Source organism: Talpa europaea (genome assembly GCF_964194135.1).
Source record: "Talpa europaea genome assembly, chromosome: 6".
NCBI classification, from domain to species: domain Eukaryota; kingdom Metazoa; phylum Chordata; class Mammalia; order Eulipotyphla; family Talpidae; genus Talpa; species Talpa europaea.
Window position 1 is genome coordinate 129,182,384 of NC_140072.1, and position 12,699 is coordinate 129,195,082.

Below are 12,699 nucleotides of genomic sequence, written 5' to 3' on the forward strand. Positions count from 1 at the left end.
CTTTTCCAGACTCAACAAATATTTATAGAGCGCTCCCTGCTAAGTTATCAAACCTAAGTTATCAAACCACCACAATTTCATCTCCTGTCTAGTCATAGCTGAGTTCCAGTTCCTACATCCAGCTATTTATTTGCTCTCTCTATTTGGCAGTCTTATTAGCATGTCACACTTAAGTTATCCAAAGCAGAACTCAGAATTTACCCTTCCTGTCTCCCCTGCCTCCCAACGATTCTCTCTCATTCCCCACCCTTTTCTGGCAAATAGAACTGTCAGCCTTCCAGGAGCACAAATGACAAACCTCAGAATCATCCCTGAATCATCCCTTGTTCACTCCCCCTTAGCCAGTCTTTCAGCAAATCCTATTGATTTGGCTTCCAACATTTATTTTCAATCTAGTCACCTCCCTCATCTCTGAATCAGGCTACCTGGTTCAAATCCAGTGCCCTCACTTACAAGCTATGTGCTTGGCCATGACTTTGGGTAATTAATGTCTGTAAGTCTTGGCTTCAGGTGCAAAACCAGACTTTTCAAAGAAAAAAAAGCTGAAAAAATTCTAAAGGTGTGGTTTTACTTCACAAGAGCCAGAATTTGACTGAGTGAGGAAAAGTATGCATTGATGTGGTCTTTTATCTCCTCTCCCCTCAACTGATTTATTTTGACAGTGGAAAGGAAGGGGGAGTTGCCAGACTCTCAGGAGGAGTGGTGTTACCTAGGGGTGTTTGGCCTCTTAACAATGGGGGCACATTTGCTAGCTTTTATTTGGTGGTTACACTGACAGTTGTCTGACCTCCACGTGACTTTCAAACATTGCACTCCAGTCAGAAATTGGATTATGCCTTCATTTGTAGAAGGGTTTCAGGACAGAGAGTATTTTTTGGAAATATTTTAAATTATAGAGGAGTAATATGGAATGGCATTTAAAAGAAAATCTAATTTATGAAGCTATTGTACATGCCTGTTTTCTTTACTCTAAAAATCTAATTTATCTGGATGTATGATGTCTGCTTCATTAGGTCTACCCCACTTCTTCCTATCATATTTATATTTACAAAACGTATCTGTTACTTGTACAACAACTAAATTTGAATTCCAGTGTCCACTAATACCTTCTCTCTTTCAAATTCTTCTTGAGTGGGAAGACTTTGGGTCTTACTCCTTTTAGATATAAACAAAGTATTTAAAAGATACAGCATCTGACTATTTTATGTTGTCTGCTCAAGTCAGATCTGAACATTTACATATTAAGATACATAATATTCTATTACTAATATCTTTTTTTATATCTTCTGTACATTAAATGAGGGTGATATGTTTCTTTTTTGCCAAACTGTATATAGGCAGGTCCTGTTATATATGACATTTAACTTGCGATTATCAAGAGATTACTCAAAAATATTTGTTCAAAAAATATTTTTTCAAAAACCAGTGCTGGATCTGATGGGGTTGAAAACCACAGTTTTAGATGCCGACCCCGAGGAAGGACAAAAAGGAAAGATTTAGTGCAGTTGAGCAAGATGCAAACCTTGTGGGCATGATGGTGAGGTTACAGTAGGGCAGCAGGAGACACAGCAGAAAGCAACGCAGACACTTGAGTCCAGGTGAGACCAATTACACTTTGGGGGAGGGCTGTGGGTAGAGGGAACTCCCCATAGACCATGTTTCCTTTAGCCAAGGCAAGGAGGCTACATGAACTCCCTTAGCTTAGCTCACCCTAGAGGAACGTAGCAAGAAAGGGGAGCAGAGAACCATGAACTTGATCATTTTCCCCAAAGAAAGAGAGATCTAGATAGACCTAGAGGGAATTGTGCTTACTAAAATAAGCAAGACAGAGGAAGACAAACACAGTATGATTTCACTCATTTGAGACCTAGAGAGAAAACAAACGCATGAACTAAATAAAACAAAAATAAACTTTTGGTCTGTAAGACCAATTATTGGTTACCAGAAGGGAAGGGGGAAAAAAGGGAACAATAATATGGTGGAGGATAGAATTAGACTTTTAACAATGAACTTAATACGACATATACACATACTGATTCTCAATGATGAACTCTTTAAACTTCTAGAATATTAACTGCAATGTTACTTCAAAAAAAATTGAGAGGTTAGCTGAGAAGTGATAGAAGTAACTTAAGTTGGATATTTTTCATCTTCCTTTGCTCAGGAAATGGAATCTTAAAGGCAAAGTTTCATTATGATTTTCGAAAATGAAGGAAGTCACATCTATGCAAATAAAGTTTGTAGACTTGTGACTAAACTTGTTGTTTTTTCCACTGCTTTCACCCTAGTCCAAGCCTCCAAGATCTTTTGGCTAGAAAATAGCAGTAGCCTCCTAAAAGGTTTCCATGTCGTCTCTCTATTCTTCCCAATTCTAATGCACCTTTCATGGAGCTGAGTGAGCTCTTAATTGGTTATGTTTCCTTGCTTAACATGCCCCCGCCCCCTCAACCCCCCCCCCCACACACACACCAGTGATTCCTTTGTACCTGTTATCATGGCTGACTGATCTGTCATGATAGGGGTATTTTTGTTCTACAAGCCAGTCTTGCAAGACAGTCCTGCTGTAGAAATGTGGGATGATGGCTGAGGTTACAATAGGGCATGACTTCAGTTGACATCCCAGTTGATGGCAATTCCATCCTTCCAATTCCTTAGGCCCTAAACTTTGACGTCATCCTTGACTCCCCTTTTCCTCTTTTATCCCACCTGAATCCATGAGTAAACGCTGATAGCTCTGTCCTGAAAATGCAGAACGTCTGACCTCTTCCCACTGACTTCTCGGTTATCATTCTGTCTTGGTCTGATCTACCATCATTTCTTGCTTGGTTACTAGAATAATCATCGGGCTGGTTTTCCTTCTTCAATGTTTGCTCTCATATAATCTTTTCTCAACAAAATAGTCAGAACGACCCTTTAAAAACTGACCAGATCCTTAGGGCTTCCTCATTTCTTTGAGGGTAAAATTCCTACAATGACCCACAAGGCTTAACTATTTTCCCTATAGGCATTTAAATGCCTCAGGCTAAACATAATTCTCATGCTTATTGTTCACTAAAATATACTAAGCACCTAATGGTAATGAATAACATAGCAGGGCCTCAATACAATCATTGGATTATGTGACTAAATCTTGTTTACTAATTCATCATTTCTTTTTTGCATTGCGACAATGTAAGATGTCTGAGGGCAGGTTCCTTATGGGTCTTCTTTAATAATGTATCCAAAACACATAGAACTGTAGCCTGTATACAGTAAGTGTTTAACAACTTCTTATTGAAGAAATAAGTGAGTATATACCCTGAAAAGATTCATGCATACGCTTATACTATGCTGAGTTAACGAGTTTATTATGCATACAGCTCTAGTATTGTTTCCATTCATCACTCATAGGCAGTTATCTATGGTGGATGAAGTGTTTGACAATAAAGCAGGAGTTGTTCATATAAATAGAACTCTGTGAGAAGCAGTATGGAGGATTATAGTTGGCCCACAGTTAACAATCACATAGTGAACTGGAATACATTCAGTATATAGCACAATTCTTTCTGCACTTTGTCTTTCTATACAAACTCTTCTGTTAACTTCCTCTGGAAAAAAGAAAACTATTGCTTTGCTGGTTATTTGCAAAACTGCTTACCCTGGGGGCTTTTATTTATTTATTTATTTATTTTGTTTACGAAAATGAAAAAAAGTCATTTCGGGGTGTAAGAGCTCTTTATATTCTTGAAGAAGAGACTCACGCTGCCAATGACTTACATAATCTATTTTGTTTCTCATCTGTATTGAAGGGCATTCATATCTATGTATTCCTGTGTGCAAATGTTGAAGCTCCAAAACTATTCTCTGTGATTGTTTGGCTTGTTAATCTCTCCAGGGTTTCTTCGACATTCTCAAAGGCAGTTTTTGGCACCAAAGGGAAAATGGAGAAGTTGAGATGCAATTTTATCTCCCAGTTGAACTTGATTAAATGGGGATTGTTCTAATCAAAAGTTTGAATCCTAGGGGAGTGCAATGTTGTTAACAGGTTGAAAATATTTGAGAATGGGGAGGAAGAATACTAAAGTTAAGGCAGAGAAAGAATCAGCCAAGAAAATAATTGTAGTAAAGCTCATTAAGGCATAAAATTAGGTGAACAAATTGCTTCACAGATAGTGTTAAGCTCATTGCTAGACTGGCAAAGGAAGTGGAAGAAAGCTCTTTGAAAACATTATTTTTATTATTTTAATAATTTGTGTAGGAATCCTAGTAGCTGCAATCTGTTAGCCAGAAACAATTGCCAGCTGGTGTCATCGTGGAGTAACTATAGTAGGCTGAATGCAAACATGTTTTTCCTTTTTACCTGGAGAGCATTCAATTTTAGAAAGTTTCTATTCATTTTCATCTGAATGTGAAGTCTGCCCTTGTAGATAAGGAAGCCTGTTTATTGCATGATTTAAGAGCTCTGATTAGCCTCACACCAAATTCCACAAATGTAACAGAGAGACCACACCTGGGACAGACTGTGTTTACACAATCAAAGTGACCTATGGTCAAAAACAAATGCTTGGGTGTCTGCCTGCATTATCCACATAATTGCTTGATTCTGTGCAAGGCTTTCCTTGCGATTACCTCAGAAAATGGTGGTGCTCCATTAGTTAGTTTACTGAGAGCAAAAGCAGATCTTCTGGGGTGATCTTCTTTGAAAAGTGTTAAAGGCACACTTATTTATGGAAACATACATTTTGTTGGCAACATAGCTATTATATTTGTTTGCTGTAATGTTTTCTTCTGCAATTATCCTAAGTAATTTCTTGTAACAATAATATAATCATGTTAAGATTGTTCTTATCTTTCCTGTTCATCTGGAATCTCATAGACTAGGTGCCAAAATACTGCAGGATGTAGAGACTGCTCAGCTTTGCCTAGAAAGATAGAGGGAGAGACAAAATAATTTAATTGTTCTATTGTAATTCTGTCATCTCTTCCTGCCTCTTGACTCAAGAGTCTCAAGATGGGAGAGAGGAAATCATGGACTCTGTAGTTGATGTCATTCGATTTCTTCACGGGTGATTTGAGCGTATTTTAGGGATGCTAATGGTTTCTAATCCTGGCTCTACTAAGAAAAACTTAGTTCAGTTTCCTCATCTCTGAAATGGGATATTATACTTCTCTCCTTTGAGTGTTGGTCTGAAGAGCAAATGAAATAGTGGTTAGGAAAGTGCTTTCCACTCTACAAATTGCCACCAGTGCTCGGGTTATACATTTGGGTTGCTAACAAGATTATATTTATCCATGTGCTATCAAGTGATTTTATAGAAAAGGCGAAACTTCTCAAATACGGTAATATAAGACGTATAATGAATTTCTCCTGGGAGAAAGCAAAGGTACCTTTTTAAAAATCGGTACTACCATTAACTAGATGCATTCAGGAAATAAATGTTGGGTTTTATTGGATTTTTGTCCTATCACAACTTCTTGTTTTGGAGAGTTGTGTGATGCCATTAATAGTTTAAACCTGAAGTGAGAGAGAAAGAAATAGAATCAAGTAAGCTTTAAAGAAGCTGATTCATCTTACCCAACACCTTCCTTGCTAATATAGGCTCATAGGTATCAGAAAGGGCACTGTTTGTGGTTGTTTATAGAGTTGAAAACAGGAAAGGAAACAGGTGGGAAGCTTTGTTGAGAAGAATCCCACCCACCTAGAACAATAAAAATAACTTCTTATGGACAAGTGTTAGCATCCCTGAAAGAGACTGGACCTTAACTGGTGGTTGTGAAGGGGGCAGTTTGACAAATGGAAGTGTGCACAGTGTTTTAGGAAGAGACAAATAGGTAGATCCATAAAGTGAACAGGTGGGGAGGTGGGCTGCTATGGGTGCATGGAAAGCCAGGAGCAGGGGGATAGGCATGGCAGGACAGCCAAGAGGGACATGTTGGCCAGGGAGTCAGGAAACATGGTGTCCAGCTTCAACACCCTGCCACTGTCCACGGAGGTCAAGCAAGTCTGGGGGTTGTAGTGGGACATTTATTCTAACGTGAGAATCCTGTCGTTCTCTGAAAAACAGATATTTATTAAAGCAAGATTTGACTCTCCGATAAATGAAAAATTTAGATGTTTGAAAAATAAAGTGAAAAACATCCGCACATAAACAAGAGCTTCTTTAGTCCATGAAATACCACTAAGTGTAGGTCAATCTTCCACTGTGGGGGGTGGGGTAGGAAGTGGGCAGATCTCCCCCATTAGGCGTTCTATGTGTATTAATTAGTGGGATGGATTTTAGGAGCTGACCCCCAAACTCCTCTTGCGTTCTGAGCGCTGCGTGGTTGTGGGTGGACTGTGCAGTGCTGGAAGAGATGAAGTGTGCGTTGCGGGTGCTTCATGGAGAATGGCTGGCTGGATGAATGAATGCAGGCTGAATCACGTTGGAGAGCTGGACAGGCCAAGGGTGTAGTGAAGGCAGGGCCAGAATAAAACTTGAGCACGGGTTAGACCGTCCTGGGTGGAAAGGAAAAGCGGTCTGCAGTCCATTCCCGTGGTCTACCCGGGGGTCAGCCAACTGGCGTGAGGTCCCGTCTGGAAGCGTCTGCCCCTCGGTGCGCAGATGAGGCCGGCCAGGGGTCTGTCCTCTGCCCATGGAGAAGGCGGCCTGTCTGCGGGTCTCAGGGCAGCGCCGGCGACGCTCCCCTCCGAGCCTCCGCTCGCTCCGCCTCTGCCCGGCGCCCCAATCTCTCGGCGCTCCAGGCTGCAGGGATTCCCACCCCCAGCCGCCTCCCGCGAGCCCCGCGGAGCGCGGACTCCTCCCCTGGAAACTCCTCCGGGGCTGGGGAAGGCTTCGGCGCATGCTCCGTACCTCGGGCAGGTTTCTGCTGCGGGCAGCCCGGCTCCTGTCACACCGGCTGGCGGGCTGTGGCGGTGCCAGCCAGTGCGTGCGAGTGTGTCCGCGCGCCCGCGCCTGGGCGGACCGACCCGGAGCGGCGGCGCGACCGGCCGGGAGAGGCTGCCCGGCCCCGGCGCCCCGCGCGCCGCGGCTGCCCGGCTCCCTGCAAACTTGCGGCGGGCGCCGTGCGCCCCCGCGGCTCCCGCGCCCGGCGGGCCGAGGCGCCAGGCGCGCGTGCGGGGCGCGGTGCCCGAGGCCGGCGGGCGGCGGGGCCCGGCCGCACCTTCGCCCTTGGCCGGCGCCCTGGCGAGCCTCATGCGGCCCCCGCGCTCGCGGCCGCAGACGCCGGGCGGCCGGGCGGCGCGGGGCAGCTCCAGGACCCGAGCCGCGCTCCCCTGCGCCTGAGCGCCCGAGCGCCCGCGGCGGGATGGTCCGCGGCGCCTGAGAGCGCGCGCCGCGCCGGGGCGCGAGCAGGACGCGGCGGAGCCCGGCGCACCCCGGAGCGCGGGGCGCCCCCAGCCGCAGCCGCCTCCGCGAGCACCGGCGCCCGCCTCCCCGCTCGGCGCGCAGGCCCCGGCCCGGCCGGCCCCGGGGCGCCGGGAAGCCGCGGGGCCGCCAGCCAGCCGCACGCCCCGGCGTCAGGGGCATGGAGGAGCGGCGGGCTCGGCGCCGCGCCCCGGAGTCCCCGAAACTTCCGAGCGGGCGCCTGTCCGCGCCGCTGCAGCCGCCGCGTCGCCTGCCGGCCTGAGAGCGGGACCATGGATGAGAGGTTCAACAAGTGGCTGCTGACGCCCGTGCTCACGCTGCTCTTCGTGGTCATCATGTACCAGTACGTGTCCCCCTCCTGCTCCAGCTCCTGCGCCAACTTCGGGGAGCAGCCCCGCGCCTCCGACACCGGCCCGCCCGCCGCCCCGGGGCCCGCGCGCCGCGCGCCCGCGCCGCCCGAGGAGTGGGCGCGCCGGCCCCAGCTGCCCCCGCCGCCCCGGGGGCCGCCCGAGGGACCTCGGGGGGCCGCGGCGCCCGAGGACGAGGACGAGGAGCCCGCGGACCCCGAGGAGGAGGAGGAGGGCGAGGAAGAGGAGCCGGACCCCGAGGCCCCCGAGAACGGCTCCCTGCCCCGCTTCGTGCCGCGCTTCAACTTCACCCCGAAGGACCTGACCCGCTTCGTGGACTTCAACATCAAGGGGCGCGACGTGATCGTGTTCCTGCACATCCAGAAGACCGGGGGCACCACGTTCGGCCGGCACCTGGTGAAGAACATCCGGCTGGAGCAGCCGTGCAGCTGCAAGGCGGGGCAGAAGAAGTGCACCTGCCACCGGCCCGGCAAGAAGGAGACGTGGCTCTTCTCGCGCTTCTCCACCGGCTGGAGCTGCGGGCTGCACGCCGACTGGACGGAGCTCACCAACTGCGTGCCGGCCATCATGGAGAAGAAGGACTGTCCCCGCAACCACAGCCACGCCAGGTACGGCCCCTGCCCCGTCGCACTCCCGGGGGCCCCCTCCCGCCGCTCCCCGCGACCCCGACCGGCCCGGCGCCCGCGAGCTCCCCCGGCGCGCCGGTGCCCGGCGTCCCGGCGGCTGCCCGCGGTGGGGCAGAGGCTCAGGGAGAGGGTAAGACACCCGGGATAGTGCGCTGGTCTTGAGCTCGCTCCTCCCTCGCACCCTGCCCCCCACCCCGCTCCGCGCCCCGACACCCCCCTTTGGTCTTCAACGAGCCTCCCCTGGCATTTTTTGCGCCTGGCACCGTGCAGCTCCGCGCGCGGAGGTCGGGCAGCGCGCCGTGGCGTGGCGTGGAGGGCCTGGGTTACAGCATGAGGTCGAATCTAGTACTTAAGTTCTGTAAGAGGAAACCCCAACCCCATAAAAGACAGGGGGAGCGGGGCACGGACAGGCAGGACAGGAGTTTTGAGGCGCCGGTGAAGCCGGGGAGGCGCATAATCCCCCTGTGAGTGGCTTGTGGGCGGCCGCTGGCCGGCTCAGGAAACAATCCTCTGGATGCTGCTTTGAAGATACGCAGTAAGATTCCTGCTCTACCTCGATAACCCTAATTTTGGAGATAGTCTTTGTTGCTGAGCAGTGCCAGGATTTGGACCCGTGTTGATCTCAGCAAGATTTCCACGCTCCCGGAGCCTAATCCATCAACTCGTTCCAAAAGCATTTGTTAAATGCCTTGCTGTGTGCCTGGCAGCGTGCTAAATGCTAACTGGTTGCAAAGATCTAATAATAACAGAAATCCCTTTCAGTGCAGAATGGTGTTCTACCCACCCCCCTCCTAAATGGTAATACTGCTGAGAATTAGGAAAGTTTGAAATCTTAATAGCCAATGAAAATGCTTACATTATTCTCATCCTTTGAGAGAGGCATGGACTTAAGAATTTGGTTGCATGTTCTTTCTGCCCAATGCAATTTGAAGATTAATCTGACGTGCTTGCTCAAGGGACTGAATATTAAAAGCTTGGAACACTAGTTTATTGAAGTTTTTATCTCAAAGGTTTCAAACAATTTGGTGTAAGGAAATAGGAATTTAAAAACTCAAGCTCAATATGTTGATATCAGATAGCTTTTGCATTTGACATTATGGGAAAAGCTTCATTTACTGGAAGCTACCCAGATTCTGGAATTCACCACCATTGAAGCATCTAATTCTACTTCATTTCTCCAAGAATGAGCAAAATTTCATTATAGGATTTTTTACTCTGGCAGTTTTTCAAATACTTTCTTTCCTTCCTGCTCCTTTCCCTGCTTAATAGAAATTGGTTAGAGGAAGAAATTGGTTGGGCTTGGAGTGAAGTATTAGGCTCCTTCCTTAGTATATTTTAAGGACCTTCTTTACTTTTAAAATTTTCTAATTTGTAGTATTTTAGATCCTGCCTCTGTAGATTAAAATGGATATTATTTTCAAACTTTCTCTTCCAGTGAGAAACAGTATCTGTGAATTTTCACCCAATGTTGTGCTTTTTGTGTTTAGAACTTTTTGTATTGAATGACTGTAAAGAGTTGGCTAGTCTGGTTTTCAACTTTTATCCACTAAAACTAGAAACATTGATTATTACATAGAACCATCTAATGACTTCAGTAGGGACTGGACTTCCCAACAAAAGGCAATGCTGTTTTCTGTGTACTTACTGCCAATGTGTAGAAAAGTCTTAGTGAGTAGGTAAAGATTTGGGTGGAAATGCAGATTAGAGAATCTAAAAACTGGATTTTTGCTTAGTGAAGAAATGATGCCACAGACCCTTCGTAGATTCTGGCTGTAAGGTCTCAGTTTTATAGGAAATACTCAAAATCTTTTGACTCTGTGACACAGGAAAATTCCACCTAGACTCTGAACAGATGGCTTCTGTTGCACAGCCAAATACTTTAAGAACGGGCCGTCAACATCCATTTCTCCTTGAGTCGCAAAACATCAGATAATCTCTCTGTCCTAGTGGGCTTTTGTGGTAATATCTTTGTTTCAGTACCACTTTTTATAATTCTTCTTCCTTTCCTCCTCCCCAGCATTCTCAATTACTTTTCTTCCCAGATGCTGTAAGAGGGAACAGTTGTGGTTGGTGAGCTGCCTGCATCAAAAGCTATAGGGAAAAAGTTAAAGAGTTGTTCAGAAGCATCTTCCTCACAGGGAAGATTGAATTAGTTGTCTGTCATCAGAATGCCTGTGTACAGCATCCTACAGCCAACTAGATTAGCCTGGATAATGGAGGGTGCATTTCCACAATGCAAAATGGCAGATAATCTATTGCTACATAATGGGAACAAGGTCCTACTTCAAATAGGGCTCACACTAAGTAAAATGGAGAAATACATTGTGCAGATTATAGTTCCCTTGTGTCTCTGCTTTTGGTCCCCCCCCCCAACCACTACCCCACTTCTTATAGGTACTAATGCACTGTGGGTCATGCAGTGGGTAAGAGCCAGGATTCTGGGGTCCAGGGGATATGGCTGTTGTGCTTACCGGTTGTATAACCATGAGTGAAATAACTCTTTCTGGGCCTCAAATATTTCATCTTTCAAGTACAGATGATAATAGGTACTTCCTTCATAGAGGTGTAATGAGAACTTAATGAGTAAGTGCATGCAAAATGTGCCCAGCAAAATATTTTGCTACATGGGACTTAATACTTAATATGCGGGTATTGAGCGATATTAGTTGTTAATTATAATAACAGGGTTTTCCTTAATCAAGGCCTTCTTTCACAAACTGAGGTGAAGTCAGTACCTTGGAGCAGCTCAATATAAACAGGTCACCTTAGTTTATGTACATTGTGTTATGATTATTTGTATTGATACAGAATCTGAAGTTCCAAATGTAAGCAATACATTGAAAATTGTAGCTATTTCGGTGTTAGTTACAGCGTAGGCAGGATGAGAAAAAAGGGTGGTGGGCACACAATATAACAGGTTTACATTCTAGTGGTCACGTGTTAGTTTGTGACCTTGAGACTTCCCTGATGAAATTCTAAATCGGCCTCCTTACATGGGGGACAAGGAGAAACCAAAGAAAGGGTCAGATTGGTGGGGGATGATTTTAATTAGCAAGGGGGCTTACGTAGGAGGAGGCTTTTCTGGGGTAGCCACAAGACAAGTAGATATCTACCCTGATCTGCCAAAATCTAAAGAGTTTAACAGAGGCCTTACTGGGGTTCAGTTACGTGTACCATCTGAATGATTTCACTAACACGTCACTGTCAAGACTGTGTCAGTGAAGTGGCTTCTGCTGTGGGAACAATGGGTACAATGTGCGTTCCAGTGAGGGGAGGGGTTGAGGGGTCTCTGGTCATCCTGCTGCAGCCCATGGGGCAGTTGGGAGTCATGCCCTTTCTGTGACCTGCTCCAACATGATAAGTAAACTGTCTGGAAGTGAGACAGGAGGGGGGTACATCTGGCACCCCATGCAGAAATCGGACGCCAACTCTGAAAGTTGAAGGAGCAGTCGGTGGACTATATGGATCCATGCAAATTCAGGGTTCTGGGACTGAGAGTTTGGATCCAGTGCAGAGGGCATCTCTGACCTCAGAAATTGGGTTGAAGAGTATAGGAAGCTCACAGGAAGTGGGCACATCAGAATGCCCTCTTTTATCATATCCCTGATGATTTTGTCCCATTGTTCTACCTTTTCTCCCCCTCCCCCATTCTTTCTTTTTTTTTTTAAAATTTATTTATTTATACAAGCACTGGGTACAGTCAGAAGCGTGGGAGGGTGAGAGAATTCACCAGAGCCAGAGCGGGGAGCAGAACAGGCAGACCTACGAAATACACTGCTGAGGGGAGCAGCGGGCGGCAGGAGAGGTCTGTGCGCCATGTGGGACCCTCGCCCTGTGGCTGGGGATCAAACTGGCGCTGCAGAGGCTGCGGGCAGCTTTGCAACCCAGTGCTCAACTGCTGCGCCACCGGGGAGGCCCCCCCACCATTATTTCTTTGGCAGGTTATGCTCTCATCATACATCATGCATCCTCCTTTCTTACTGTATGTTTCCCACTTTTATCCACTTGCACAGATCTTTGAGACACTTCTTTACAATTGTAGCCTATTATGGCTAAAGATTGAAGAGTTAATCTAGCCCCACAATTTATATGACAAGTTGGTGATTGGATCCTAAGGAGGTGAAATGACACATGTAAGGTTTCCCCAGGGAATGCATGTCTTCATTTTGGTAATTTATTTCAATGTTTTATCTATTGTTTGTTCTGTCGTCTATGCAAAGTATAGCCAGAAATGTCTTAAGCACTTACTATGTGCCAGGTGCTATGATAGTTCTAGAAATACAGCTTGAACAAATAGTGTCAGCTCTCTGGAGCTCAGGATTTCAGGGGAGATAGAACTTGCTCTACTTTGAAAGTATTGCT

General features: G+C 46.7%; 1 protein-coding gene across 1 annotated transcript in view; it reads left to right on the plus strand.

Moving 5' to 3' along the window:
• Positions 1-7,615: 7,615 nt before the first annotated feature.
• The window catches only part of HS6ST3 (heparan sulfate 6-O-sulfotransferase 3), a gene marked incomplete at both ends in the record, with an annotated part of 589,865 nt that continues 584,781 nt past the window's right edge, over positions 7,616-12,699 (plus strand). The window contains one exon of the mRNA XM_084235634.1: positions 7,616-8,319. Coding sequence (XP_084091760.1) covers positions 7,616-8,319 — 704 coding nt within the window. The remainder of the gene's footprint in view (positions 8,320-12,699) is intronic.